Source organism: Lathamus discolor, chromosome 21 (genome assembly GCF_037157495.1).
Source record: "Lathamus discolor isolate bLatDis1 chromosome 21, bLatDis1.hap1, whole genome shotgun sequence".
In the NCBI taxonomy this organism is placed as follows: domain Eukaryota; kingdom Metazoa; phylum Chordata; class Aves; order Psittaciformes; family Psittacidae; genus Lathamus; species Lathamus discolor.
The window spans coordinates 3,658,051-3,685,885 of record NC_088904.1 but is presented as its reverse complement, the minus strand read 5'-3'; the positions used below and the strand labels follow the sequence as shown (position 1 = coordinate 3,685,885).

The window sequence follows — 27,835 nt, the reverse complement described above, 5'->3', positions numbered from 1 at the left end:
GCCAGCACTCTAGGAACTGTTTTCTAGGGAGTTTCTTTGATGACACACTATCAATGCAAGTTTCACCTTCACCACCGCAGCAGTGATGCTGAGGTGTCCTCTGCTAATGGCAGAGGCACGAGCTCGTTATAGGAACTCAATCACATCTCTGTCAAATCAACCAAGCCACAGGCGCAGCTTTATCCTGCATAGAATCATTGAATCGACCAGGTTGGAAAAGATCTTTAAGATCAAATCCAGCCTTTACCCCAGCACTGGCAAGGCCACCCCTAACCCATGGCACTGAGGCCTCGTCTCCACAGTGTGTGAGCACTTGCAGGGCCGGTGCCTGCAGCCCTGCCCTGGGCAGCCTGTTCCAATGCCTGAGCACCCTCTGGGGCAGGAATTGTTCCTCAGCTCCATCTAAACCTGCCCTGGTGCAGCTTGAGGCCGTTTCCTCTTGTCCGATCCCTTGTTCCTTGGGAGCAGAGCCCAGCCCCTCCTGGCTCCATCCTCCTGTCAGGTCCCCCCTGAACCTTCTCTTCTCCAGATTAAACCCCCCCAGGTCCCTCACTTGAGCTGGAGCAGGCACTGGCTATGCAGCTGTACCACAGGGTGCTTTGAGACTGAAATTGTGAAAGGCCTCTTCCAAAAGAAGCACTTTTACACCCAGCCTGAGCCCCAGTTGCTCAGTGCCAGTGCACTCTTTGCAGCACTATGTGAAGACATGAACCCCTGAGAGCATGCTCATAGTTTGCAGATATCCTTGTACAGACCAGGACACAAGCGGGACTGGAAGCAGGGCTCACTCTAACACTGGAGTTATGTTTTTACTTATTACTGCACTTCTCAGTGGCTTTCAAGGAACTAGAACCTAATGGTGCGATTCGGTCCAGCCTGATTCTCTCCTGTTCTATTCCACACCAGTAGCTTGCTGGGTACAACCCACTTAGCAAAGCTGCTCAAACAGAGTCGTAGGAAGTCAAACTTTAACAGAGTCTGGCCAAGCAACGTGACATTAGAGAAATACCATCAGCAGAGCACCTTGCAGCAGTAGTATGCTCCCCCATCCATACTGACCAGGCAAACCATAGGGTTTGGTGACGTATCCCAGCACAAGAGGTTTACTCAGAGCAGAGACAGCTTCCACAGCCCGTTGCAGTAGTGCCAAAGGGCTTTGGTAAGGTCAGAGTGCCACAGGACGTTCTGCCTTAAAGTCACCACTGAAGCAGCAGGTAAAGCAACCGAATAGGTGGGCAAAGAGAAAAGGCCACGGCGACGAAAATAGGAACTTGAACTAGAGTAAACCCTGGTTACAACATCTAAAACCTGCCTCAGCGCTCTGAAGCAGGTGCAGCTGAGCCAGAAAAACATCCACAGCAAACCAGAGCGTGCTTGGCCAGGCTGCTTTAATAACTAACCTTAGGGAAGCTAAAGGAGACCCAGACCGGCTCTGTGCATGACTCAAACTGCCCGAGTTCACGTCAGGACTGGAGCCCATGACCAGGTTCTGGTCTCGGGCGAACCTCCTGGTGTCTGGCACGTCCTTCTTCACTGCAGGGGAGAAGCATTTACATCTAAAAGTTTCACTAAGGAGGAAACAATCTCCCCCTTCTTCATTAGAGGCTCTTGATGTAAGTGAAGGAGGGAGCAAGGGTGGGAAGGGGCACTCATGCCTTTAACCAGAAAAACAAGAAACATTTTATTACACATTAACCAACAGTTTGCTCCGATTCTGAACTGGAGCCAGCAAAGGAGAGAAAGGGAGGTCCCACAGGAGGTTTTGTGACTATTCCATAGGCAAGCTTGTCAGCAGGGGCTGGGAGGCAAACTCGGGCAGCTCACTGACACGAGCCCTGGTACAGGATGTGAACTATCTCACAGCTGAGCTCAGAAACACAAACCAACCCCAGCAACAAGCCTCTGCCAGGTCAGAGCTCTACGCTCAGCACCCACAACTACAGCCCCAGCGCAAGAGGCTTCCAAACAGCTCCACGTCCTCCCTCCCACTCCAGATAACCCCACACAGCTCCGCTGTTCGGGTTGCACCAGCAGATAACCAGCCCTGGGCTGGGCTGTGCCACCATGGGGGCAAGCAGGGAACATTTCCCACCGGCTGCTCCCTTCAATTAGGTCCTTGTGCCCTGACTAACCAGCACGTAACTAGCACTTGGGAAGCTCCCAAGCACAGCTCTTGAGTCACTGAACTCAAGAAGGTTGACAACCCTTGGCCCCATTTTGCACTTGCGGAAATCAGGTGAAGAGAGCCTTGAATTACTTCCCGAAGTCATCAGTCAGAAATGAAACCAAGAAAAGAACAACAAACCCAAGCCCTCCCATGCCCGCTGGGTGCACAGGACATTGGATCACCTACGCTGGGAGCTGGAATTGCCACCCAGTTGCCATCAGGAGCCACGCAGCCCTAGCACACAGCTAGCACAGCCCCCAAGGACACAAGGTGAGCTCCTGCACCTCTCGCCTCTCCCAGCTGACAGCACCAGTTTACCTCCTCAAAGTGACATCTTGAAGAGGGACTGCTTTAAGAAACCCTGGTTTATTCTTTAAAAGGAGCTGTCTGTTCCCACAGAGAACCCTTGGGAGCCAGCTCCCTCCCCTGCTCCCAACCTCAACAAGCGCTGGCCGCGGTTCAGCGGCAGAGATTCCTGAATACCTTTGGCTTAGGGAGCACTTCCAGAGCAGAAAGCCATGTTGTCAGATAACATGATCCAGAACTTCAGCTGGAAAATAATGACAAACTTTAACCCCCTCCCTTCCCAGCTCCCGGAAGCATTTACTCACTTTTTCACATTTGCCTCCCCGTTGGGAATTCTGCGTAGCTTCTTCTTCTTCAGGATCTTCACAGCTCTCCTACAGAGGGTCTCAGAGTCCAACATCTCCTTGACTTTGCCATAAGACCCTTCTCCAAGCAAGTCTCCCATCAGGTACTTGCCGATGAGCTTGGCTCTCTTCCGTCGGGGCTGGTAGATGACCTCGGTCGAGTCGATGCGATGGATGAAAGTGTCCATCCCCACAGACATCAGCTCGCCCTCTGCAAACATGCCCAGCTGCTGTGGCTCCTGCATATCCATCCTGGATTAAGTTCCTTAACCTGTTTTCCTTACGCTCTCAGGGGTTTAATCCTGTTTGTGAGTTTCCAACACTCCCTTTGACTCCTTCTTGAAAAGAAATCTCCCGAAGATTGTACAAACATGAATAAAAAAAAAAAAAAACCAAGAAAACAAAACCAAAACAAAGCTACGAGCTGCTTCCAGCTCACTTGGATGCAAAAAGATCCAGGTCTGGCTCCAGCAACACAACGTCTTTGAAAAAGAACATATATCTCTGCCCAGAGCCGCTCAGCTTGGGACTTGCTTTGCTTCCCACCTGGTCCCGCTGCTACGGTGCTTTCGAGTCAACTCGGCCTTTCCCCGTGGCCCAGTTTGATTCTTAAGTGCTAGGTCATCCTCTGGGACTTTAGGCCACCACTTAAAACCAGGCAACGAGCGAGTCCCTTTCGTGACTTTCCATCCCTAGAAGCTCATAACGGCCAGCTCCGAGCAGGGGGTGGGAAGCGGTTGTGCCCCTGGGTGCAGACGGGGCGCTGGGGGGAAGGGGGGGGGGTGTTCAGCCGTTTGGGAGCTGGAACCAAGTTTCTTTGAAGGAGTTTTCGGACACGGGAATTCTCACGTCCTCGCTTTTGACGCCTACAAAAGTTTGAGGCCTTCGGTGCCTGTCAAGATCTCCCAGGGGCATCCTTCAACCGCGCGGGTTCCACCTCGCACATGATGCGGCGGCACCACCACGGGTCCAGGGGGCGGCCGGTGTCACACAACACAAACCCCACCACGGCTTCAGGAGGGGACCGACCCTGCCCCGCGCCGCGGGCACCCCATTCCCGTGCCCGGAGGGGAAGGTCGCTGAGGGGATGCCCGTGTTTCCTCCCCCCCACCGGGGTCAGCGGGGCTGGGGAGGAAGCGGCGGCACCGCCGCCACACCCGGGGCAGGCAGGGAGGACGGACGAGGGCACACAACGCTGGAACGGTGGAGCCTGGAGGGGCCGGATCCCCGGTGACCGCCGGGTCCCCCCGAGCCGCGGCCGAGCACCCTCGCTCCTACCGCGGGGCCGGGGGAAGCCCGCCCGGGCCGGGCCCTTCTTGGGGTGCGGGCCGCGGCCGGGCCTAACCCGCTGCTCCCTCAGCGCCGGGCTCCGCGCCCCGCTGCCACCTCAGGGGACGGAGCCGGGCAACCGCGTCCCCCCGCTCCCCGCCGCCGGCTCCGGAACCAGGCCGGGGCCCTGCGCCCCGCTCTCCCCGCCGCGCTCTTCCGCCGCCCCAAGCCCGGCAGCCGCTGCCCGCCCCGCGCCCGCCCCGCGGCCCGGCCCCGTCCCGCCGCAGCCCCGCTCGCACCGGCCCTACCCCCGCCGCCGCGCGCGCGCCGCCGCCGCCATCTTGTTTACCTCCCGCCCCCGCCCGGCCCCGCCGCGCTCCCGCCGCTGCTCTCCCCCCCCCCCCAACTCAACTGGGGGAGCCTCGCACCGCCCCCTAGCGACCGACGTGCGTTCCCATTGGCCACGGCGTCAGCCCCGCCCCCGCGCGCCCGCCCGCTGGTTGGCTGCAGGCGCGGTACGAAGAGGCGGGGCCAGCCCTACGGCTTTTCGCTTCCGGTTGGTTCCCAGCAGCCCGCCCACCGCGGAGCGCTGTGATAGGCTGCGGGAGCTGCCCGTCACCCGGGGGGGCGGGGCTAAGGCGGTGTGGGGCAAAGGGCGGAGGAGAAGCGGGTGCTATGGAGACGGGCTGGGCCGGTTCCGCCGGCCCGGTGTGAGGAGCGGGCCCGGCGCTGCCCCTCCGCCGCCCGCACCCCGGGCTCTTTCGGCCGCGCTTCCCGACTGCTCCGGGACGGTAATAAACAATGGACCAGAACTGGGCACGCGGGGAGCCGGGAGCTGCCCCTCCGCACGGCAGCCGGAGCCTCCGCGGCCGCCCCGGCTCGCCTGTGCGTTAAAGGCTCTGGTGTGTGTTTGACCCCGCTTCCAGCTGATGCTGCTCGCTTGCGGTTGGTGCGTGCACAGAGAGAAGAGAACACCCCTGAGCGGTGCCCGTCGCTGCTGTGGTTGGCTTTATTCTGCGTTTCGCACCGGGTTAAGCCTTTCTCCTGGGAGGGGGTTTCAGACACGGACACTTCCACGCGTTCTGCTGGTCAGGAGGGCGACAGGCGCTGGCAGGATCACAAAGCAGAGGCAGGAGAGCCCTGAGCCCGCTTGCAGCGGCTGAGCGGTGTCACAAGTTCCTCCATGTCCCCAGGACCCCCAGGGAGTGGGGACAAGGCTGGGAGGAGGCCCAGAGCATCAGCAGGAGCAGAGCCCCTGGCTCCTGCCAGCCCTGCCTTCCCCTCCTGCTCCCTCACAGGCTTCTCTCATGATAGCAACCGGCCACATGTGATTTACCTCAGTGTTGGCACCGAGCACAGAGTGCTGGAAAGCCAGCACCCAAATTCTGGTAAGTGCCGTGCTTCCCCTTCCCGAGAGGGATGGGTTCCCAGCAGCGGGAGGGCAGGATCGATTGGAAACCATCCATAGCAGAGAACAGCACATCTTCCATCGCTGCTGCTTCGTATCTGCGCTGCATCAGCTGCTCCCTGCATCCCCCAGCGCACGTGGTGCCCCCAGGCCCTCTCCACTTCCCCAGCACGGGGCTTGTGGCTGCAGCAGCAGCTTCATCTCCAGCGGAGGGGGTCAACCTGCTCATGAGCCCAGGAAATGAGGCCGAGACCCACAAAGCTCAACGCACAGCACAGGGCCACCCTCCAGCAGGCAGAGCAGATCCCAGAGCCCTCGGCCACGGGGGGCACAGAAGGGACTCCCCTACCCCAGGATGGCCGCAGCCCTGCCACCAGCACAGCGGGTTCTCAGGGGGCTGCTGCTCTGTCTCTGAGCCGCCTCTCCCCGGGGCTGGCAGGGGGCAGGGAGAGCTTCCCGGAGCAGTGGGAAGTCAGGGGATTTCCAGGCTGTGGGAGCAAACAGGAACCAGTGGCAGGCAACAGCAGCCAGGTCACCCCGATGCGGGCAGAGCAGCTCCACAGCATGCGTGCGGGCAAAGCCAGCAGCATCAGAGCCATGAAAACCCCATCTCTGACCCCAATTCCCTTTGGCTAGCTGTCTCCCCAGGACAGCAGCATCAGCACTCTGAGCACTTGGGAAATGCCCATCTCCTGTTGCACAACAGGAAGAATTGCACTGGTGGTCCCTTCAAGATGCTGCCTTCTCCTTGTGCTCTTTCCATGCTCAAGGCAAGCACCTAATTCCCTATCAGCACCCACCCCACCGCCTGCTCTCCTCTGAGCCTCCCCTCTGCACTCCCCCACCACCTGCACAGCCCAGGGGTGCTCCTGAGGAAGCCCCTGTAGCTCCTCCCCTCCCTTATTAAGAGGTGGCAATTAGAGCAGAGGCTTTATCTGCACCCCTGCCCTGGGTGAGGAGCAGGAGCAGGAGCAGGAGCAGGAGCAGGAGCAGGAGCAGGAGCAGGAGCAGGAGCAGGAGCAGGAGCAGGAGCAGGAGCAGGAGCAGGAGCAGGAGCAGGAGCAGGAGCAGGAGCAGGAGCAGGAGCAGGAGCAGGAGCAGGAGCAGGAGCAGGAGCAGGAGCAGGAGCAGGAGCAGGAGCAGGAGCAGGAGCAGGAGCAGGAGCAGGAGCAGGAGCAGGAGCAGGAGCAGGAGCAGGAGCAGGAGCAGGAGCAGGAGCAGGAGCAGGAGCAGGAGCAGGAGCAGGAGCAGGAGCAGGAGCAGGAGCAGGAGCAGGAGCAGGAGCAGCTGCTTGTTGGTGGTCCCCAGGGACCATGGGCTGGGGCAGCACCTTGGTCTCTAAAACAGGAGCTGGGCTGGGCCAGGGGGGTGAAATAAGTAGTTGCAGGACCTGCTGCAGAGGTGGTGGTTACAGGAGGTGGCTCATTGCAGGGTGGGTCAGTGTGTGTGTGTCCTGGGCATCTGCTTGTTCCTATCTGTCTTGTACTGGATAAATAGCTCCAGGGGATCTCAGGTACTTAAAACATGCGGCTCCATTCCAGCAATTGCTCTCAGATACAGGGGCCTGGAGGGGGCAAGGACGGTCCTGTCTGGCCCCCAGGGGTGCTGCTCACCCCACAGCGTGCCCATGGCTGTGTGTGTGTGGGGCAGGAGCTGGAGCAGGGTGATTTATTACAGGGATGCGATTTAACAGAGCCGGAGCCTTTGGTGTTAAGCACTGGAGCAGGGATATTTCAGCCAGGCTGACACAACTGCTGTGGTTAATTAATGCCTGCAAATGAATGAAGCCTTCTGAGAGCAGCTCTTGTCCATGGGATTAAAAGCCCAAATAAGAAATGCTGTGCTGGGGTCCGAGCAGAGAAAGGGAACCTTCCCCGCGGGTGGGATGTGGTTTAAACCCTCCTTCCTCCCCCCCAGCTTGCTGAGCACCACATCCTATATCTGGAATACCCCAAGGGATCCCTGTGCGTCCCCTCCCAGCTCCTTGTGCACGCCGGGACACCAGCGCTGCTCCCAGCACAGCCACCGGGAAGAAAATGACCTATCCCAGCGGGAACGGGCGGGTGAGGACCCCGCACGGCCCAGACCCGGGCACCGCTGCCCGGTGACCCGGAGCAGGAGTTTGCCCCGCTCCGGCCGCGGTGTCACGGCCCTCTCCGGTCAAGGTCCCCCCCCCCGTGCTGCCTCCGGTAAGAGCCCCGCTCCGAAGGGCAGAGCAGATACAGGCGGCTCCGTCCCACGCCGGGAATGCTCCTGCCGCCGCCGTAGGGATGCCCAGGTAAAACCAGACCCGTCCGGTGCCTTCCTGCCCTTATCCTGGGGCTCCCAGGGAGCAATGGCGCTGCCAGAGCCCTGATTCCCCGCTCTGAGGTTCCCGTCTGCCCCTTCCCGGCTCTCGGGGAGCTCCGGCTCCGCGGGGAGGAGCTGCCTTTGGCCCGGCCCCGGGTCTCCCCCGGTTCCCCCCTCACTTCCGTCCGTGTCCCCCAAGATGGCCGCGCGGAACGCGGAAGAGGTGCGGGGAGGAGGCGGCCGCCGGGCAGGAGCCTGAGCCCGGGCCCCCCGCACGCAGGTAAGGGCCGGGTCTCGGGGCTGCGGAGGGCTCGGTCCCCCCGCGGGCGGCGAGCGCCGGGCCCCGCGGCCGGGCCGCGGCTCGAGGGGTCCTGAGGCGGGGGGAGCGCGGCTCCCGGCCCGGTGCCGTCGAGGAGAGGCCGCGGAGCGGGCGGCGAGCGCCGGGTCCCTCGCGGTGCCTCCCGGCGGCGGCCCCCGGGGGAGCCGGGCATCGCCGGGTGCGGCCTCGGGAGCGGGTTTGTGCCGGCAGCCGCTTTCCACAGCGCTGGGGAAGGGAAGCGGCTGCGGCCGCAGCGGGGCCGGTTCCTCTGCTCCCCATCCCCGCTGCCGAGCAAGGACCGAGCTCTCGGGGCTCTGCTTGGCCGGACCGTGCCCGGGCACCGCCGGCGTGGCCGCGGCCGCGGTCCTGGCTCAGCCGCTTCTAAACGGGAGCGGAGAAGCCGCCCGCAGAAACGCACCGCGGGCCAGCGCCTCGCTGCCGAGTTGTGCCTGTTGCGGTGGAGCTCTAAGGGCTCAATTAGGAGCCTCCGGAGCCCGGAGCTCACGCTAACGGCCTCTTGGCTCCGGCGCCTTTAGCGGGCACCGGTTCCTCATGGACTTAACCCCTGACACAAGGTCTAGGAGAAGTCACCGTGAATATCGGCAGCCGAACCGTGACTACAGCGACAGTGAGATGGGCTGCGGGAGGGCGAGTTCTGCACGTTCCGTGCTGGGACCCAGGAGCCTGGAAGGGTTTTTCCCGTTGGTGTGTTGTGACTGCTGCGGATTCGGGTGCCTGAAGGACGTTGGCAGTGCTGTTGTCTCGCACGGAGCCCCTCCGTGTCACCTGAAGCCCCCAGCTCTCCCTGCCTGATGTGGGTGCATCAGTACTGCTTCCTCCCAGGTTTCACCTTTCCCAGAGTCTTCCATCGCCATCCTTAACCAGGTTTCTCCTGGAGCAGCGTTCCTCCCTTTGGAACAGCCCCAGCGGGACCGAGCGTTGTGTTTTGTCACATGCCAGCCATGGGACCAGGCTGCGTCTGCTCACTGAGGAGCTTCCAGCGCCTCCACCACGGGTTCTAATCCCGCTGGGGTGTACAGGGACAGGGATTTGTTGTTGTTTTGGATGCAGGCAGTGGGCACATGGTGTGGTTGAGGGGGTTTCCTGCCTGAATGGGGCCTTTTCAATGGGTAAGTTATAGAACCCTGAAATGGAGGGGCTGTGTCAAGGCTGCTGACACAGGTTTAAAGCTTTCTGACTAGTGGCACTAATAAAGAGCTGACTGTGTAGTCGCTGAATGTTGCCCTGTGACGTTCAGTCGAGAGGCTGGATCTCTCAGGAAGGCCCTTTAGGCTTAATTAGAAGTTTTATATTCACTGAAAATGTCTTTTTTAAGCTTAAAACTTAAGGACTCTTCAGTGTTTTTTGGTTGCTCAATCAACATCTGTAGCCGTGTAGCTATGAAAGAGGTGAATACTTGCTTCTGCCACAGAGAAAGTGTGTCTGAAGGCTGGCCACTGTGTGTGTGCGTGCTCATGGTCCCAGGGAAGCATGTGTGTGAAGCAGGGACCTGACATCTCTGCCCAGGGATGCAGGAGAGACAATGAACACTCGTGAGCTCAGTGCTGCAGGTAGCATCAGCAATTGGCTTTAATTGTGCAGCCTTGAAAGAGGAGTATCTGTGGAGGATTTCAGCCAACTTCTATGAGTGGACAGATTAATGAACCTTTCTGGTGTTGCTAAAGCTGCTGCGCCGCTTAATTGCCTAAGATTAATCCTTGGAAATGTAGGGAATGGCACACTGGGGAGGATGCCAGCAACAAGACTCCGGATTGAGCTTGTTCCCTCTGTGGGACAGTTACTATTTCTTGTCAAGAGGACTTTGCCCTCCCAAAAGTTGTCTTTGGTTGTAATTTATTCTTCCCTGTATGGTCTGAGCTTCACATGAGGAGGAGCAAGTGCTGCTTGAAGGGTAAAGCTCTTCCTTCTCCAGAAACACCCCTGTCTGCAGAGGGCTCTCCTAAGTTCTCCCTTTTGCCTCCTTCACCGTGTATCTTGCATAGATCTGGCCAGAAGCTTTGGAGCGCTCTCAGTCCTTCCCTTTGCTTACAGACGGATTCCAGCAGCTGCTCTGGCAGCTTCACACTGATTCTGTACTATGTGACTTGCGTAGCCCGGGTGAGCAGCAGGGTTTGTCCCGGTTCTGTCTCCGTGTTGCTCCCAAGCCGGAGCCGTGCCCATATGCGCACGCCGCTCGCTCTGTGCCATGCTCCCAGTGCATGTTCTTCCTTGCCAGGAGCATCCAGGGGATCAAGGTGGCTTAAAGGGCTCGTGTTAGGATGCCCTGGAGTGATTCTGTTTCCATCACAGGTAATAAGTAGCTTATAGATGGCTGTTATCCTTCGTGTTTGTAACCGGGCTGGGCTGTGTTCCTCCTGTGCCGAACACTAGGGTTTTTCCCTCCCCTCTTCTCTGTAACTCCTAATGTTACTTGGAAGTTGCCTACGTCAGGCCCACTTTTTGCCATGTTTTCTAATATGCAGGGTTGGAGACTTCTTCCTTTCTGCCTTTCAACTGAGGTAAAAGCATGCAGTCAGTGTAAGTGTCTTCTAAGACAGCTCTTGTCAGGAACAAGCTTTGGATTCTTTGGCTTTCAGATAGAAATGCGCCAGTCTTTTGCTTAAGAAAAGCATTGAGGGAGTCCCCCACAGGGTTTTCTGTTTCTGCCTTTGTAAATGGAATTCTTTTCCAGTGGTGTTTCAGACTCACAAACAAGCAGAGCTGTACCTGCGTTTGCTCTGCAAAGAACTGGCTTTACCTGATGAAAAAGAGCTCAGCTGCAAACAGTGAAGAGAACAAAAACCAAGGTATTTCCATTCCGGTTCTGACTTCTCTGCAGGCAAAAGAGCTGACACTTCTGGTCGTGTTGGACTTGTGTACTCAGATACTGGCCTCTGTCTGCCAGTCCCTGTTCTGAGGACCATGGAGCCTCGTGGTAGCTCTGCAACGGGGCTGTGATTGCAGCAGGAGGGTAGATCCCAGCTTCTCGCCCTTGGTTTTCCTGTTTCTTGGAGTGAGTCACTGCTGGGCTTGGCTTTGAAGCCTTCTCTTCTCATTCCTCAAGGCAAAACACATTGTTTGGTCTAAACTGTCCAAAAATATGGCAAGGAGAAACATGAAAGAGGAACTTGGTGCTCAAGATGTAAAATGGCTTTTGAGAGTTCCGTAGGAGGAGGTTCCCATTTCTTTGGGCAGTTACATATCGATTGTGCTGTAAAGAATTCCTTCCAGGAGCAGCTCCCGTGAGTCACGGCTCACCCATGGCAGTGCCTGGATGGATGGATGGATGGATGGATGGATGGATGGATGGATGGATGGAGCCAGGTCAGGGCGTGAGGCTTGGGGCTCCCATTCTGATCTGTGGATGTGTGTGTGTGTGTTGGGGGGGAATTAATCTGCAGCAGGAGAAGGAACTAGATCAGATTTCTGAGGTCTTCTTGTCATTATGGAGCACGTGGTAGTTCCCGATGAGCAGGTTTAGCTCCTGCTCCGTACATGCCTGTGGTTTCCTGCCTGTCTCCCTTTAACAAAGGCTGACCCGCAGCAGGAGGAAGTGCTTGCACTGTGCCATGGGCTGGTTTCACCTCTTCACTTGCAGGTACCCGTGAACTTCCAGCTCTGGCATCCTGCTTATTGCAGAGCAGTTCATTGTCTTTCCACCTGAACCTGGCTGCTGCAGTGCTGCTCGGATGGAGCTCCTCAAAAGCTCAAGCTGTTGAAGAGGTTTTGTGCTCCATAACCTCTGGGCATGATGAATTCCCCAGGAATTGCAGTCTGAAGCTGCCCCTTACTGCCGGGGCTCAATAGCAAACCTTGAAGCAAACTTACTAATATTGAAACTGCTCCTACAGCGTAATCAGAAGAATTCAATGTTCAAACTGCTCACGGGGCTTCACCAGGCTGTGCAGGGAGCCAGCTTCATTGTTAAACATGGAGCGATTCCAGTGGTTTTGTCAGGCTCCTGCAATCATTCCTTGAGTGCCAGTGCTCCAAGTCCGGAGATCACTTTGCTGTTCCTTAGGGATGCCTCATTACTTGGCAGCTCTATTTTGAAGCTTAATCCACTCAGGAAGCTTTGGACATTCCTTGTCAGTGTTTGGTACCTCCCAGCACTCCAACTGTTTCCTGTGCTCTCGGGATGTGACGTGCACGGGGGTTCGTGTCGGTGTCATGTCCTGGTTTGCTGTCAGTGATTATTACAGTGTTCTTCACTGCTGCCCTTGGAGTTTCCAGTGCTCCCAAGTCGCATTCCTTGCTGGTAGCACCTTAATACACTACAAAACCATTAAAAAGTCCTGGTGGGCCACTTGCATTCCCCTGCAGCATCGATTATCTCCAGCTGGGGAGCCCTGCTTTGCCGTGGCAGTGGGACCTGTCGTTTTATTGGGTGTATTTGGGAGAAGAGGTGAAGTCCTTCAGAGGAGTGCTCTGAGGGTGCTCTTGCAAGCCCCGGGCCTTTGTGTTTATCAGGTTTTATTGCTCCAGTGACAGGATGGGGTGTGGAAATGGGATTTTTATGGTTTTCCATGATGTTGCAGCCTGGAGGATGGGAAGATGAGCGTGTACCCCTGTCCTTGTGATGGGTATTGTCCTGTCCTTGGGGTCAGGTCGATCTGGGGCAAGTCCCTCTTGTCAAGAGTGTGAGCCTACAGCGAGAGCTGCTCCACACTCCCTCATCCCGGAGCCTGATGTACCTGCTGCCTTCCTGCATGCTGAGTCAAAGATGATTTTACGGAACTGAAGCCTTTTTTAGGTGGAGCAGGTTGGGTTTGATGACATCCACTGTGTGTTCGGCTGCCCCATCGCTGGTGCTGCTCGTGGGTTGGAAGATGCGCCTTCAGCGTCCTCAGCATCAGGGCAGCAGATGGAAAGGAAAAGGATGGAGAGTGAAGTCTTGATGCCTCTTGTTCTTGATGCTTGGGTGTAATTTGGACCCCCCCCCAGCTAGATCTGCCCCCATGATGGAGTATTCCAGCCTTCTCATCTCCTGTTTGTACTCAGACTGTTGTGGTTCCTTGTGAATGCTGGTGGGACATGACTGTGGGTGTTGGAACTCACAAAGACCTTGTACAGGCAGCTCGTGGTGGTGATCAGCTGTGCTGTGGTGCTTGTGCATTAAGGGGTCTGTGCATCAGAGAACCTGAAGGAGAAAGCGGCAAAGCCTGGAGAGGAGAGCAGAGCATCCCCAGGATGCTGGGTGGGCATCACGCTGACGCAGAGCTTGTTTCACTTCTCTCTGGTGAAGCTTCTTACTGCGTCTCTTCACAAGGGGCTCGAGGTCAAGGTCTGCGTCTGTGCATCCCTCTTTGTGAGTTCTGTTGCAATAAATCATGTGGCTTGGGAGGAAGAAGTCCTCCAACATTTTAGTATCTTCATTTACTGTCTTCAGAGCATGGAGCTGCCTGGCAGGTGGGATGAGAACTCTTGGCTGCTGGATGGAATTGATCCTGGTCCTTTATCTTCAGGAGGTGGAACACGGAGCAGGTTTTGCTTAGACAACAGGACCTGAGCATCAACACTTCATTCAAGTGTGAGTGGGGCTGGAGGCGTGCTGTGTGCTGACTGCAGCCAAGGAAGGCTGTGATGAAGCAGCTTCTAATGAGGCTTCAAGACTACAAGCGGTTGACAGGCTGCGTTTGGGAACCCTGGTGCTAACACTTGGCCAATAAATCGGGAGGCCTGAGGCCAGCGTGGCAATGTTAGTTGGGATGCTGGGGTGCTGGCTAAGTGGTTTGAGCTATTTTTTGCTCCTGGGCTTATGGACTATAAAGGCTGAGTGTGGATTTTATGGTGTAGTAAAAAGAAACACTTCTGCTTGTAAAGAATGAGACTGCAGTAAATGTCTGGTGAACTGAAGCCAATGAAAAGGGTCTAGGTGGTCCCAGGCCTTTGTGAAGGTTATTTATTCTGTTAGGAATTAAGATGGTCTCAGGCTTTTGTGGTGTAGTGATCTATTCAGAGCACTGGAACAGGTTGCCCAGGGGGGTTGTGGAGTCTCCTACACTGGAGATATTCAAGGCCCGCCTGGACAAGTTCCTGTGTGATGTACTGTAGGTTACCCTGCTCTTGCAGGGGGGTTGGACTAGATGATCTTTTGAGGTCCCTTCCAACCCTTGGGATTCTGTGGGATTCTGTGATTCTGTGATTCAGTGTTCCTTCTGCTGGTGTGTGGACCTTGTTCTCTGCAGGTGATGTTCTGTTGTGCTTTCCTAGCAAAGAAGCTGGCACCTAAAGGCACCTCGGTCACTTGGTCTCCCTTTATAGTTGTCTTTCTGCAGCCTGTGGGGCAGTGGGAGCAGGCAGAGCCTGACTGAGCACACAGGGCTGTGAGCCCCACTGCTGGCCTCTGCTCCCGGGGCAGCTCTAACCCAGCACGGGCTGGGGAGCTCACATCAAGTGAGCACATCCCACTACAGCACATGGGGAATGCTGCTTCAGCCCGCAGGGTGACGGCCTCTGGATGTGCTCAGTCTGGATATGGGTTGTGAAGGCAGTTGCGCACTGCAGGGCAAGAGGAGCAGGGGCAGCGGAGGCGCCGGGCTCTGCTCTTCCACCAGGATCTCCCCGGAACACAAGGGATTTGCCTGGTAATTCCTCAGCATGGGATCAGGATCAGTGTCAGCCTCTCACCCAGGGCTGTTGCTGCTCCTGTGTGGCTCGGAGCACAGCCCTGCCATGGCCCCTGCCACTGGGGAGAGAACGAAAGAAAGAGTCACTTGAATTTCGCTTTCCATTACCCATGCAGAAATCATTTCGTCCATGGAAAGGTCACTTCTTTTTAAAGGGGCTCTGACTCAGAAATGACTTTTCAAAAACACCGCTTGCAGCAAATCGCAGCATCGAAATGATCAAAGCTGCTGTGGTTTACAGCTCAGCTTCAGTTTGCTTGCTCGGTGAGGATGGACCGAGCACTTTCATGTGCTCCGGGCTGCAGATGGGGCCATGAGAGGCAGAGGAGGGGCAAAGAAAGGTCCAGGGGAAGTAAAGCCATTCCGGATGCTTTTCTCTTGCTGCTCTGGTTGCGTAGGTTGTTTTCAGCATCTCTCTTTCTAATCCATTAAATCCGATTGGAAATCTGTGTCCATTTGAGTTATGAGAATGTAGCAGAAAGAAATGATTGAAGAGTTAGAACTTAGGTTGGGGGTTTTGACTGAGAACTTGCACTGGGGCAGCATCTTGGCGTGAGGTTAATCCCTGCCAGGGCAATGCTCTTGCTTCAGCAAACACGGTTCTGAAGTCTCATCCGCTGTGAAACCAGAGGGACACCAAAGTGCAGTGGGATAGGAGCCGGGAGCACACCCTGACCCGGAGGAGATTCCCTCATGGTCCCTGGAATGATGTTTCCTGAGACCCAGCGACGTGGGGGAGGTGCTGGCCGGGAGCTTGCACAGAATCTTTGTGTGTGAGACCAGACCATTCCTCACGGTGAAAGCCACGTGTGCGTTACAGGGCCCACGGAGCTGGCGGTGCCGCAGTGCCCCAGGAAGAGGAGAGGTGTGTTTGCGTTCAGGTCTGGCTCAGTTCCAGGTGTGGTGATATTTGAGAACTCCCTTTCCCAGGAAAAACCCCTCTTTTCTAAAGGGGCAGCAGCATTTCACAGGCTGGTGCCTGTTTACTGATCTCTTGGCTCTGTTTGCTCTTAGAACTGTTGGGTTTTTTTCCCCCCCCTTCCCCTTTCATAACACTTAAATGTGCGTTTCTTTTCCACCTTAGGACATGGTGCAGGGTGAAGAGCACAGATAAAGAACCTCCCACCATTCCACAGCCTGTTCCACCTGCCCGGAGGACTTCATGCAACAGGACGCAGGCTGATGCCCTCAGCACCCCCTGCCATGGATGGGGGGAAGAACTACCCACTGCACGAGCACCAGCAGCCGGGGCACAGGCTCCTCAGCACCCCCGGCCTCCCCCCGCAGCTCACCATGGAGGTGAGGCCCCGCGTGGGGGGGACACAGGCATATTTGGGGTGTCCGCATCAGGGGCATGTAAGGAGGGGATCCTGCCCCTCTGCTCTGCTCTTGTGAGACCCCATTTGCAGCACTGTGTGCAGTTCTGGTGTCCTCAGCCTAAGAAGGACATGGAGCCATTGGAGCAGGTCCAGAGGAGGCCATGAGGATGCTCAGGGGTTGGAGCACCTCCTCTGTGGAGCCAGCCTGAGAGCATTGGGGCTGTTCAGCCTGGAGAGGAGAAGCTGCGTGGAGACCTCAGAGCAGCTTCCAGTGTCTGAAGGGAGCTACAAGGATGCTGGAGAGGGGCTCTTCATCAGGGACTGGAGTGATAGGACAAGGGGTGATGGGCTCAAACTGAAACAGGAGAAGTTCAGGTTAGAGATAGGGCAGAAGTTCTTTACTGTAAGGGTGCTGAGGCGTTGGCACAGGGTGCCCAGAGAAGTGGTGAATGCTCCATCCCTGGCAGTGTTCAAGGCCAGGTTGGACAGAGCCTTGGCTAACATGGTTTAGTGTGAGGCGTCCCTGCCCATGGCAGGGGGTTGGAACTGGATGATCTTAAGGTCCTTTCCCACCCAAACCATGGCAGCCTTGGCTGCAGTGACCATGAGATGGTGGAGTTTAGGATCCTGTGTGGGAGGAATAGAATACCTAGCAAAGCCACAGTTCTGGATTTCCGAAGGGCCAACTTTGGCCTCTTCAGTCAACTGCTAAGGGAAGTCTCATGGGAAAGTGTACTAGGCGGTAAAGGGGCTCAAGATAGTTGGTTAGCATTCAAGGACCGCTTCTTCCAAGCTCAGGATCGGAGCGTCCCAATAAGTAGGAAGTCAAGTAAGGGATCTAGGAGACCGGCGTGGTTAAACAAGGAGCTGCTGGGCAAACTCAAGTGGAAAAGGAGAATCTATGGATTATGGAAGGAGGGGCTGGCCGCTTGGGAGGAATATAGGACAGTTGTTAGAGGATGTAGGGAGGCAATTAGGACAGCTAAGGCCTCCTTGGAACTCAATCTTGCTAGTCGGGTTAAAGACAATAGAAAGGGCTTCTTCAAATACATAGCAAATAAAACTAACACAAGAGGCAATATAGGCCCACTGCTGAACGAAGTGGGTACCCTGGAGACAGAGGATATAAAGAAGGCAGAGGTGCTGAATGCCTTCTTTGCCTCTGTCTTTACTCCTGCAGACTCTCCCCGAGGGCCCCGGATTTCTATAGCCCCAGAAGGAGTCAGGACAAAGGAGGAGTTTGCTTTGGTAGATGAGGATTGGGTTAGGGATCAGCTATGCAATCTGGACATCTGTAAATCGATGGGTCCGGATGGAATGCACCCACGGGTGCTGAGGGAGCTGGCGGAGGTCATTGCTAGGCCACTTTCCATCATCTTTGGTAAGTCGTGGGAAACGGGCGAGGTGCCTGAGGATTGGCGGATGGCAAAGGTCACACCAATCTATAAGAAGGGCAAGAAGGAGGACCCGGGTAATTATAGACCGGTCAGCCTTACCTCCATCCCTGGAAAGGTGATGGAACAACTTATTCTTGACTCCATCACTAGGCATATCAAGGATGAGGGGGTCATTAAGAACAGCCAACATGGTTTTATGAGGGGGAAGTCATGTATGACCAACCTTATAGCCTTCTATGAGGAAGTGACTAGGTGGAGGGATGATGGTAGAGCGGTAGATGTGGTTTTTCTTGATTTCAGTAAGGCATTTGATACTGTCTCCCACAGCATCCTCATAGATAAGCTAAGGAAGTGTGGGCTTGACGATCAAGTAGTGAGGTGGATCGAGAACTGGTTGAAAGGAAGAAGGCAGAGAGTTGTGGTCAATGGCGCAGAATCTAGCTGGAGGTCTGTGACTAGTGGAGTTCCTCAGGGGTCGGTGCTGGGACCGGTGCTGTTTAATATTTTCATCAATGACCTGGATGAGGGAACTGAGTGCACCCTCAGCAAGTTTGCTGATGACACAAAACTGGGAGGAGTGGCTGACACACCAGAGGACTGTGCTGCCATTCAGCGAGACCTGGACAGGCTGGAGAGTTGGGCGGGGAGAAACTTGATGAAATTTAACAAGGGCAAGTGTAGAGTCTTGCATCTGGGGAAGAACAACCCCATGTACCAGTACAGGTTGGGGGTTGACCTGCTGGAAAGTAGTGAAGGGGAAAGGGACCTGGGGGTCCTGGTGGATAGGAGGATGACCATGAGCCAGCAATGTGCTCTTGTGGCCAAGAAGGCAAATGGCATCTTAGGGTGCATTAGAAAGGGAGTGGTTAGTAGGTCAAGAGAGGTTCTCCTCCCCCTCTACTCAGCCTTGGTGAGGCCGCATCTGGAATATTGTGTCCAGTTCTGGGCCCCTCAATTCAAGAAGGACAGGGAATTGCTTGAAGGAGTCCAGCGCAGAGCCACAAAGATGATTAAGGGAGTGGAACATCTCCCTTATGAGGAGAGGCTGAGGGAGCTGGGTCTCTTTAGCTTGGAGAAGAGGAGACTGAGGGGTGACCTCATCAATGTTTACAAATATGTAAAGGGTAGGTGTCAGGATGATGGAGCTAGGCTTTTTTCAGTGATATCCAGTGATAGGACAAGGGGCAATGGGTGTAAACTGGAGCATAGGAAGTTCCACGTTAACATCAGGAAGAACTTCTTTACTGTAAGAGTGACAGAGCACTGGAACAGGTTGCCCAGGGGGGTTGTGGAGTCTCCTACACTGGAGATATTCAAGGCCCGCCTGGACAAGTTCCTGTGTGATGTACTGTAGGTTACCCTGCTCTTGCAGGGGGGTTGGACTAGATGATCTTTTTAGGTCCCTTCCAACCCTTGGGATTCTGTGATTCTGTGATTCTGTGAAGAGTTAGGCAGAATTGCAAACTTTGTTTCTACCCCAGCTCATCTCTGCGACTTGCTGAATCTATTGCTGGGTCCGGCTGTGCCTGTCTGGGGGTGGCAGAGATGAATAGGGCTGTATTAGTCCTGATCTAACTGCTAAAACAAGATTTGTCCCTGATGTGTTTGTTCTCAACAGGCCGAGAAGCAAACCTCTGTCCCAAAATAGCTGACATGTTCCTGCGGTTTTCTGTTTATAACTCTTGAGTTTGTCCTATAGGAATAGAGAGGTTAAAACAAGAGGCCTGTTTCATGTTGCTTCAAGCATGAGGTGTCACTGCTTTGGACACAAGAAAGGACAGATAAAAACTGATCAGTAGCTGAGTAATAAGATACTGTGTTCGTTCCGTGATTGTATTGGTATGTGCAGAGCTAAAAGCTTCCCGGTAACGTTGGAGGCTGCTTAGGGAGGTGGGAAGACACAAAGAGGATGTTTGGGTGTTTCTGTGCCAACTTCCAGTTAATGGGTTGGTCTCATTCTGCAGAGGCTGAGGTGGAGGGGCTGGGGAGGGCACTGACCCCCAGAGGGGCCAGCAGTAGAAAGGGGGTTCAGAAGCTGAAAGCTTGGGGTGTAGCACTTGGTTTCTCTACTGGGAGAGATGAAGAGCCCCCCCACCTTGCTTCTGGAAGGCACCAAGGGAGGGAAGTGAGGAGCCTGGCCCTGGATCTGGGCGCAGATATCATGCTACCCCTCTGCTGCCCTGACTGTTCTGGTTTCTCCTTACAGACCTCCATGCTGGCCACCGAGTCGTTGAGTAGCTGCTACTCTGCCTCTTTCCCAGCCTCATCCTTCCCCAGTGAAAACCAGTGAGTGCTGCTCTTTGTATCGTTCTGCTCTTGCACACCCCGTGATTCAACTGTTTCTTTGCTGCTTTCCTTGTTTACTCTATTTCACTAACTGATGGGGAAATAATTGCATCACCCACTGATCTTGTGGCATTTCATAAACTGCTACATCTTGGAAAAAGCAGCAAACAGCCTTTTTTTTTTAACAGCAACAAAAGATAAACCCTTTGTTTTCTGGTGAACTTGGAGACTGCTCTATGGGAGGAGCAGCCTTGGCTTAGCCCGAGTTTGTGACACTGATGGAGGTCTAAAAAACACCCTGTTAGCTCAGTCCTCGAGCTGTATGGAGATGGTGCAGGCAGGAAGAAGATGTTACTGGTACCAGGGGACAGGCTTAGGGCCGAGGTGAAGCTGAGATCTTTTGCTGTGTCGGTGAGTGGAAACTGACCAAATACTACATCAAAAACACACACACAACCCCAACCACACAACGCAGCAGTCATGAGAGCCGTGACTTCTTCCTCTGGTTGTAACTGATGTTCTTCACTGATAACCTCATCCCACAAGGTGTGAGGTGATGACTATGGGCCACGTGAGAAGTTGGGCTTGGCTTCTGCCTAGTACGCAGTGCAGTGCTGTGAAGTGCAGTTGTGATGGGTTTCATAACCTCTGCCTCGTCGCAGTGGCCCTATCTGATGGGAAGGACACCAGCCAAGTGTGTTCTACATTCAGTGCAAAAGCTTTTCTAGATTCGGTGCCCAAAATAGCATTTTTGAGAGATCTTGGTGTAACAGTAATCCTTGTTCTTTCTTCTTCCCCTTTATAATGAACCTCCATCCTGGCTCAGAAGGCAGGATATGACAGGAGATGTTTGGGACAACATGAAGCATGCTTATGCCACCATTGAGTGACTTGGGTTGGAACTCTCTTAAGACTAGGAGGTGTTGGTTGTTGGGGAGAAGGTTTGGAGGCTGATCCATGGCTGCTTTGCTCTCCCTGTGAATACAGGGAGTGGCACAGATATACAGGATGTGTTTTTATTTAGGTCAGAGGTGGGAGGGAGGAAAAATAAAAGAAACAGAACTCGATATCCCAAGCTAATAACTGGCTTCCAGGTGCTTGAGGGTTTAGTTTACCTTCCTTCCTAAAGGGATTTTAACATCTCTGTGGAAGAGCAGAGACCCATCCTCGTGAGTGTCCATGTTCCTGCTGGCTTCTCCATTCAGAGCGATGGGATGTGGTTTGTCTCTGTTAGCTCTGCTTGTGCCTGCTCCTCTGCGTGCAGCACGAGCTGGCAAGGATGGGGTGGATGGAACAGGGCAGCTCCTGACATGAGGTAGCCCAGAAGCTGTCCCATAGGTGCTGAGCGCAGCTCTGCCTCGCCAGTTCCTCCCCAGAGTGAGAACTGGAGAGGAGTTCTCAGCTAAGTTCAGCATCTCTGCTTTGAGCTGCCTCTGATTGGAAGAGGTTGTACTTTTTGAGCGTGATTCCTGTAAATTACACTTGCTGAATCCTCGGGAGAGCTCTAACACGGTTTCTGGTTTGCTGTATTGAACCACAGGATTGGATTGTGTTTGTCTATTGTGTTGGGTTCTTGCCTTGACCATTTGTTCTGGGTTTGCCCCTCACTTTCCTCCTCCTTAGCGCTGCTGGAAACGCGATAGCCTTGATCCTGCAAAGACATGCCCGTGTTCCACACAGACGTCAGCTTGTTGACTTTGCTAGAGTTACATTTGGAAATGAGGCTTATTGTAGTTATTGTTTGCTAGAGAATGATTTAGGCAGGGCTGCACCTCTGGCTTCCTGTTTTTCATATCCTGGTAATGGTAAAAATCACCTTTCAGGTGAAATTTTCCATCTCTCCCGTTCACAGAACAAATGAAAGTCTGTCCTTTTGTATTGGAAAATTGCAGCTGAAACTTCTTTATGGGGGGTTTCGGGTTAGGGCATTACAGGTAGGAATCCTGAAAGTGATGGAAACAGTGAAAAAATGGGATTTGAAAGGGAGTTGTCATTGCAGTGCAATGTGGAAACCAGGAAAGAGCAGATGGCGTTGGGGTTAGTGCGCGTTTCTCTTAAATCCTTGCAGAGAAATCTCATTTGGAAGTGGCTGTGTTTGGACATGGCTTATTCTCATAGCAACAGCTTTGTCCTGAAGCTGGTTTTTCCTGTTTCTATCCTGTAGTTAATTTCCATGCTAGTGAATTTCTTTAAAAGGTACCAAAGCTCGCCTCTGCTTCACATTTAACCTGGGGAATGTCAAGTGTATTAAACCTTGCTGAGGGCACAGATGAGGCTTGGGTCCCCTGCAGGGAAGGCAGTTATCCCTGAAGAGCTGGGCTTCCTCACAGCACTCCTTGCTTCAGGGTCAGTCCGCTTGTGCTGGTGGAGCTGGTGTCATGCATCCTCCAAAAGGTAATTCCCAAAACCTCAGTGTCCAAAACACACAACCCCCTTTTCTTGCCCTTTTTGTGCCCTTTTCCACTTCTCCACATAGGTATGGAGTGCTGCTTGAAAAGGAAAGTAGGCTTTGAGAGCTTGGTCTGTTGGTGGGGGAGAAGACTGGTGCTGAGACAGCCTGTGAGCCCCCCAGCTCATCTCTGATCTTCTGGCCTGAGATGTGGTGTTTGTGGCTCTGAAGGGAGACAGCCAGAGCTACAGCAGAGCATAAAGCCTGCCCAAAATGCCCACAGGAGGTCCCCAGTGCAGCTGCAGCGTGGCCCCAGAGCACAGGGTGTGGGGATGAGCAGCAAGTCTGAAGCCCATGGGGCAGCACCCTACCACAGGATGGAGACCCAGCTCCTGGAGGGATGTGTGTTGCATTGCTCACCTCCAAGATGTGGATCCCTGTAAGAGCCTGTCCACAGTGTGTTCCTCCAGGTCCTGCTGTTGGAAGTCGTGAGTTTCAGGAAAACTGAAGGGAATGACCAATTTCTGTACAAAGTAAGGACGCTCTACTGTGAGCTTTGCAGTTTAATTCAATCTCTTTAAGCTCTTACTCAAAGAGAGGTAAAGCACAGCACCAAAGGCACTAAAAGGACTTTGACAAACGTGCCCTTTCCTAGGAGGATCTTAAAGCGGTGCACTGAGTTGTTACTGGCTCGCTCTTCAGGCTGCAAGGAGAAAGCACATCCCAACTTCACCGATTCCAAACCCGAGATGAAGGGAAGCAAAATAACAGAGCAGAGCTGGTCATTCCGCAGGCAGGGAGGCTGGGGCTGGCTTGGGCTCCTTCCCGTTACCTCAGCTGGCTCTTGGCCAGCGCACGAGGTGCTGCTGAAATCGGAGGCAGCGTTTGCTCTTCCGGTAAAAATAGTTTTCCCCTTCCCTGGATAGTTCCTCAGCGCTGCGTGAGCTCCATCCTCCTGCAGGAGACACGGTGGGACCACAGCGTTTGCAGCAAACCTTCCCCCGCGTGTAAATGCATTGGTTTCAGCACGGGTTTTCATTTGGCTGAATAGATGAGGAGGAGCCGTGGGTCAGTGCTGGGCTGTTAAATGCAGCCCTGCCTGTGCCAGACTGCAGTGGGTGAAACTGTGGCAGCGCTGAAAAGGAGGGGAAAAGGAAAAGGGAGGAGGGAGAAAGGCGAAGGGAAGAAGGGGCTGTTCTGTGTTGAGGATATTATCTCTAACAGTGGAAAAAGCAGGAAGAATGTGTTTTGTGGAGTGAGAGAACAGTGTTTGCACATAAACCCCTGTTAACTGCGGTGTGTCCATGAGCTGCCAGCCGCACACAGCACTTCACCTGCTCCATGGCAGCGCGTCCGTGTCCAGCTCCGCTCCAGGGAGCGTTTCCTCTTACATCTTGGTTCTTGCTTCCCTCGGCGCCGGGGCAGCTCCGTGCTGTGGGGTCTGTGCTCTGGCATTCCCGAGTGGGAAGCGCCTTGGTGGCTCCAGCCTGCAGACGTGTTGGGTGGCGATTGCCCAAGCGCCGCGAGGGCACGGCCCTGACGGGAAAGATTACAAAGCACATTCCGTGCTCGTGCAGGAAGGGAAAGAGCTGGTGACTGCGAGAGCAAAGCCAGACAACGGGCCCACGGGCCAGAGGCTGCTGCTGGGACCGGGAAGGGAATCGTCTGCTCTTCTGAAGCTCTGCCCCTCTCTGCCGGGAAGCAGCCGGTGCTGGGGCATGTGCCCGGCCCATCAGGGAGCACTGGGAAGACCTTTGCTTTACTCACTCTTCAGCTCGCAGAGATCTGGCTTTGTACAGGGGTACAATCTCTTCTGTGGTGCTCTGTGGGGCTGCCTGTCCATAACCCCTCCACTTCTATCTCTGAGAGCAGCAAACCTCCATCGGGGCATGTGGTGGGGGGTTCCTCTCCATGGCTCTTTTGCTTTTACGGCCCAAACTGGTGTTGGGGTGTGATGTCTCTGTGGCACTTGATGCTTCTCCTCGAGTAGTGGCTTCAGTTCTGCTTTGTTGCCAGACTGAGATGTTATTTAGTCCTGCAGACCATTCTTACCTGTTCAGTTACTACGGGTCATCCCATAGCTGCAGCATCACCAGTGGTGATGGAGTCTGAAGCAACCTGAGAGATACTCAGGACTGCCAGGAAATAACTGCTTTTCCCATTTCCTTCCAGGCAATATTTTAATTCCCATCACGATTTTTATATGAATTCCATCAGCAGACCCCAATTCTTGGATACAAACTATGCATCTGTGGACCCCACGGACTTCTTACCAAAAAATGGTGACTTTCCTCAGGTAAGTGCAGAGCTGATGGCTCTGGGGGAGGATGGTGCTTCGTGGTGATGGGTTTGGGTTTCAGTATTGCCACATCGAGGGGAAAGGATAGGACAAGGGGTGATGGTTTTAAACAGAAACAAGCAAAGGTCAGGTTGGATGTAAGGAAGTTCTTTACTGTGAGGGTGGTGAGGCTCGTGTCTGCCCAGAGAAGTGGTGAATGCTCCATCCCTGGCACAGTTCAAGGCCAGGTTGGACTGAGTCTTTGGGGACATGGTCTAGTGTGAGGTGTCCCTGCCCATGGCAGGGGTTGGAACTGGATGATCTTAAGGTCCTTTCCAACCCAGTCTGGAATTCTATGCTTGTAAACCCAGCACCTGATAGGAGTTGTGTGCAGCTGGGACAGATGCTCTGACAACAGCAGTTCAGAAGCTGTCTGTTGACGCGCTCAGTCCCACTGTCCATGTTGCTGACAAAGATGTTGAACAAGACCGGTCCCAACACCGATCCCTGAGGAACACCACTCGTTACTGGCCTCCAGCCGGACATTGAGCCATTGACCACAACTCTTTGCATGCAGCCATCCAGCCGGTTCTTTATCCACCGAGTGGTCCCTCCATCAAACTGATGCCTCTCCAGTTTAGAGAGTAGCTGAGTGGTCCGTCAGCTCCCTTCCCCTGCTGCGTCGTGGGACTCGATCTCAGCCAGCTTGGAAGAGCAGATTTGGGGAGGTTCTTTGAGGAAAGGAGATTCTTTGTGTGAGCTGGGTGACCAAAGAGCAGGAGGGCTCTGAGGAAAACCAGGCGTAACTGACCTCCAGTAGTTGCCAGAAGAAGAAATCATTCTTGTGCCACTCTCCTGGAGGTCTTCCCTCCCTTGCTTCAGCATTGTTTTCCACTTTACTGATTTCTTGCTGTCCCAGATGCCAGAGTGTTAAATATTAACCATCTGCCTGGAAAGCCGAAACGTGCCACTTGGAAGCTGTGGGCACACTTGGAAGGTGACATCTTTCTAGGTGACAGTGTCGGAAAGTACCTGTCTTTTTACCCTTGCCTAGCACAGTGGGAGGAGTGGCAGGGCCTGGCAGACTTTGTGCTGTTAAGACCACACCAAACAGAGGAATGACACCAAAGAGAGGACTTGGGGAGTTTGCTGCGTGGTTTGGGAAGAGAGTCTTGATTAAACCTGTGGTCACTGAGTGGGCGAGTACATCGGGTGCTTATGTGAGGACTTGTGCTGCCTTCGTACACCAGCACGGACTATTCCCTTTGCTCAGATCCCCAAATCCCATCTGGGATAGTTGGCCAGTGCCGGGATCTTGCAGCCCTGTGTGGATCAGCACAGCCTGCCCGTGCTGGGTTCTGCCTGCTGCCTGGAGGGGAGCAAAGGAAGGTGCTGGAGGTGTCACTGAGCTAGAGTGATGCTTCGTGATCCTGTGTGCAATCTGAGTGCGAGCCCTGAGCTCCGCATCCCCAGAGCCTCCCTGCAGCAGGGCTCCAGCCTGGCCTCTGGGCAGTTTGTGCCCTTCAAGAGCTTCTTAAGGATTACCAAAGAAGGGTTTTAAAGGTCTGAAGAGCAAATGCCTGAGGATTCTGAGCTATTTGTGTAGTGAGCACTTTGCTGCTGGTGGTCAGAGGATTGCTGGTGCACGCTGGGGCTTGGAGGGTGGGAAAGGTGCTGCGTTTCCTCCAGCACTGGCATTGCTCCCCCATCTTCAATGTGTTTCATCTCCAAGGTTCTCAGCTGGACCCTCAGCTCGGTGCAAAGCTTTTGCTGACCTGAGGATGCTGTGAGTGGGAATTACTTCCCAGTTGAATCATTCCCTGCAGACGTTCAGGTCTGGTGGAGGGCAATTGTATCACAGCAGCATCGCTGCATGTTGGACAAGGTGCTTCGCTTGCATGCTTAGAGCAGCCTAATGTGAACTTAAGAATTTGTTTCCTCCACAGTACTTTTGGTTCTGGATTGCTCTGGGGTGATTCAGCCTTGCTGGCCTATTGGCATTCTTTATATAAACAAGTGGCTTAAACTGAGGTTTAGAAAACAGCTACATGAGGCCATGATGGGGTCTGAGAGTGTTTCTTGGGAGCTGTTGTCTTCAGGCAAAGTCTCACCCCTATCTGTTGCCATCTCCTTATGGAAGAAGTCTCCTGACTGCACACGTGTCTGTAGCAATCAGCCCTGAGGACAAGTACGTTTAGGTTTCCATTGCCTTCTGCTGCTCGTTCCTCCAGTCTCAGTGCTGGTGAGCTGGAACCAGTGCAGTGAACCTGCTGCAAAGGTCTTTTTGTCCTGTCAGCACGGATGCTGTCCTGTGTCACTGATGGTGAGAGCTGTTCATTGCCACAGCCAGACACTAAACACTTTGGCCTCTGTTGTGTCTGTCCCCAGGGCCTTATCGTGACAGCAGAGCAGCATGTTCTGGAAAAGCATCCCTGTCCCATCAGTCCTTGCTGCTCTTGGCCACCACGGGTTTTTCTTTCAACTTCACTGGTCTGCCCTGTTGATAATCACTTAAAGCACAGGACTGCCTGTTTCCTTTGAGCCTTTCCTTACCTAAACCCAGCCTGCCTGTTTCTGATCATCTGTGTTTGCCTTTGCCTTACTTAGCTTGCTCCCTGGGCTCCAGAACTGGGCTTTTCTGGATGCTGACTCCACTTGCCCAGGTCCCACTGGAACATAACCCTGACCTTTCTGAGGTGGGCTCCTGCTGAGTGTGGAAGGTGCAGACTCGCCTGTGAGGGCTTGGCACAAGCTCCCCCCTTTCCTACCCAGGGAAGTAGCTCAATGTATGAACACTTGGGGTACCCCTCTTAAAACCCGAGTGGTGCTTGGGCTGCAGGAAGGTCAGTCCCCACTGATTTTGCTTGTGGGAGAGGGAGGAATTGGCTGCTTGTGGGTAAAGTCATTTGCAGTAATGCTATAAAGATGCAGTTACAGCCTTGTTTGATCTGCTTGTGGGGGGCTCTTGAGCACTCCTGTTAATCATAAACCAACCCTTTTCTCCCTCCCAGCCCCCTGCAGTCTCCTGTTCGTGTTTCTTGTTAAAGGGGGAGGAGGAAATTAACCTCCTCTTTAAAAAGTATTCATTTCTCAAAGTGCTTCAGTGCCCAGAGCTGGGGTGATTTAAGACAAATCAATGCAGCAGTTATTAAATTCTATGAAAGACTTGGTTCTGCCTGAAATGAAGAGGTTCCTGGAATAAGAAATATCCTGGAACTTCCTATTGCTGTCCTGGAGTTACGTCCGTAGGGAACAGAGGAATTAAAATCAGTTTGGAGGCAGTTAACTGGCTCTGGTGCCTTTGAAGCATTTTCTGTTCAAGTTCCTTTCCATGCTCTTTGGTTTTGCACTCCAGGGCTGGGATTTGGGCTGCTTTAATTACACTTGACTTGGGTGAGATGCCCAATGCTCACGTGAGGCCTTGGGGTGTTGAGA

At 54.3% G+C, this 27,835-nt stretch overlaps 2 protein-coding genes and 1 long non-coding RNA gene across 9 annotated transcripts in view; 1 reads left to right on the top strand and 2 right to left on the bottom strand.

The window, feature by feature from the left end:
• Positions 1-4,294, bottom strand: part of STK11 (serine/threonine kinase 11) — a 34,571-nt gene extending 30,277 nt beyond the window's left edge. For both annotated transcript variants that reach the window (XM_065658891.1, XM_065658890.1), the window contains exon 1: positions 2,779-4,294. In XM_065658891.1, coding sequence (XP_065514963.1) covers positions 2,779-3,068 — 290 coding nt within the window. In that variant the 5' untranslated portion in view covers positions 3,069-4,294. The remainder of the gene's footprint in view (positions 1-2,778) is intronic.
• A 3,384-nt stretch (positions 4,295-7,678) lies between these two features.
• The window catches only part of SBNO2 (strawberry notch homolog 2), a 50,881-nt gene continuing 30,724 nt past the window's right edge, over positions 7,679-27,835 (top strand). For 2 of the 6 annotated variants that reach the window (XM_065658907.1, XM_065658906.1), the window contains exons 1-2: positions 23,412-23,923; positions 24,295-24,418. In XM_065658907.1, coding sequence (XP_065514979.1) covers positions 23,427-23,923; positions 24,295-24,418 — 621 coding nt within the window. In that variant the 5' untranslated portion in view covers positions 23,412-23,426. Of the gene's footprint in view, positions 7,773-7,956; positions 8,064-13,511; positions 13,633-15,294; positions 15,597-15,815; positions 16,031-19,653; positions 19,734-23,411; positions 23,924-24,294; positions 24,419-27,835 lie in introns of those variants that run through there. The other 4 variants (XM_065658910.1, XM_065658908.1, XM_065658911.1 and 1 more) reach the window with 4 other exon arrangements.
• Positions 24,553-25,290, bottom strand: LOC136003354 (uncharacterized). Its single transcript, XR_010608074.1, has 2 exons — positions 25,212-25,290; positions 24,553-25,131 (listed from the first exon to the last, which is right to left on the bottom strand). It is a non-coding gene; the product is annotated as an uncharacterized LOC136003354 (long non-coding RNA).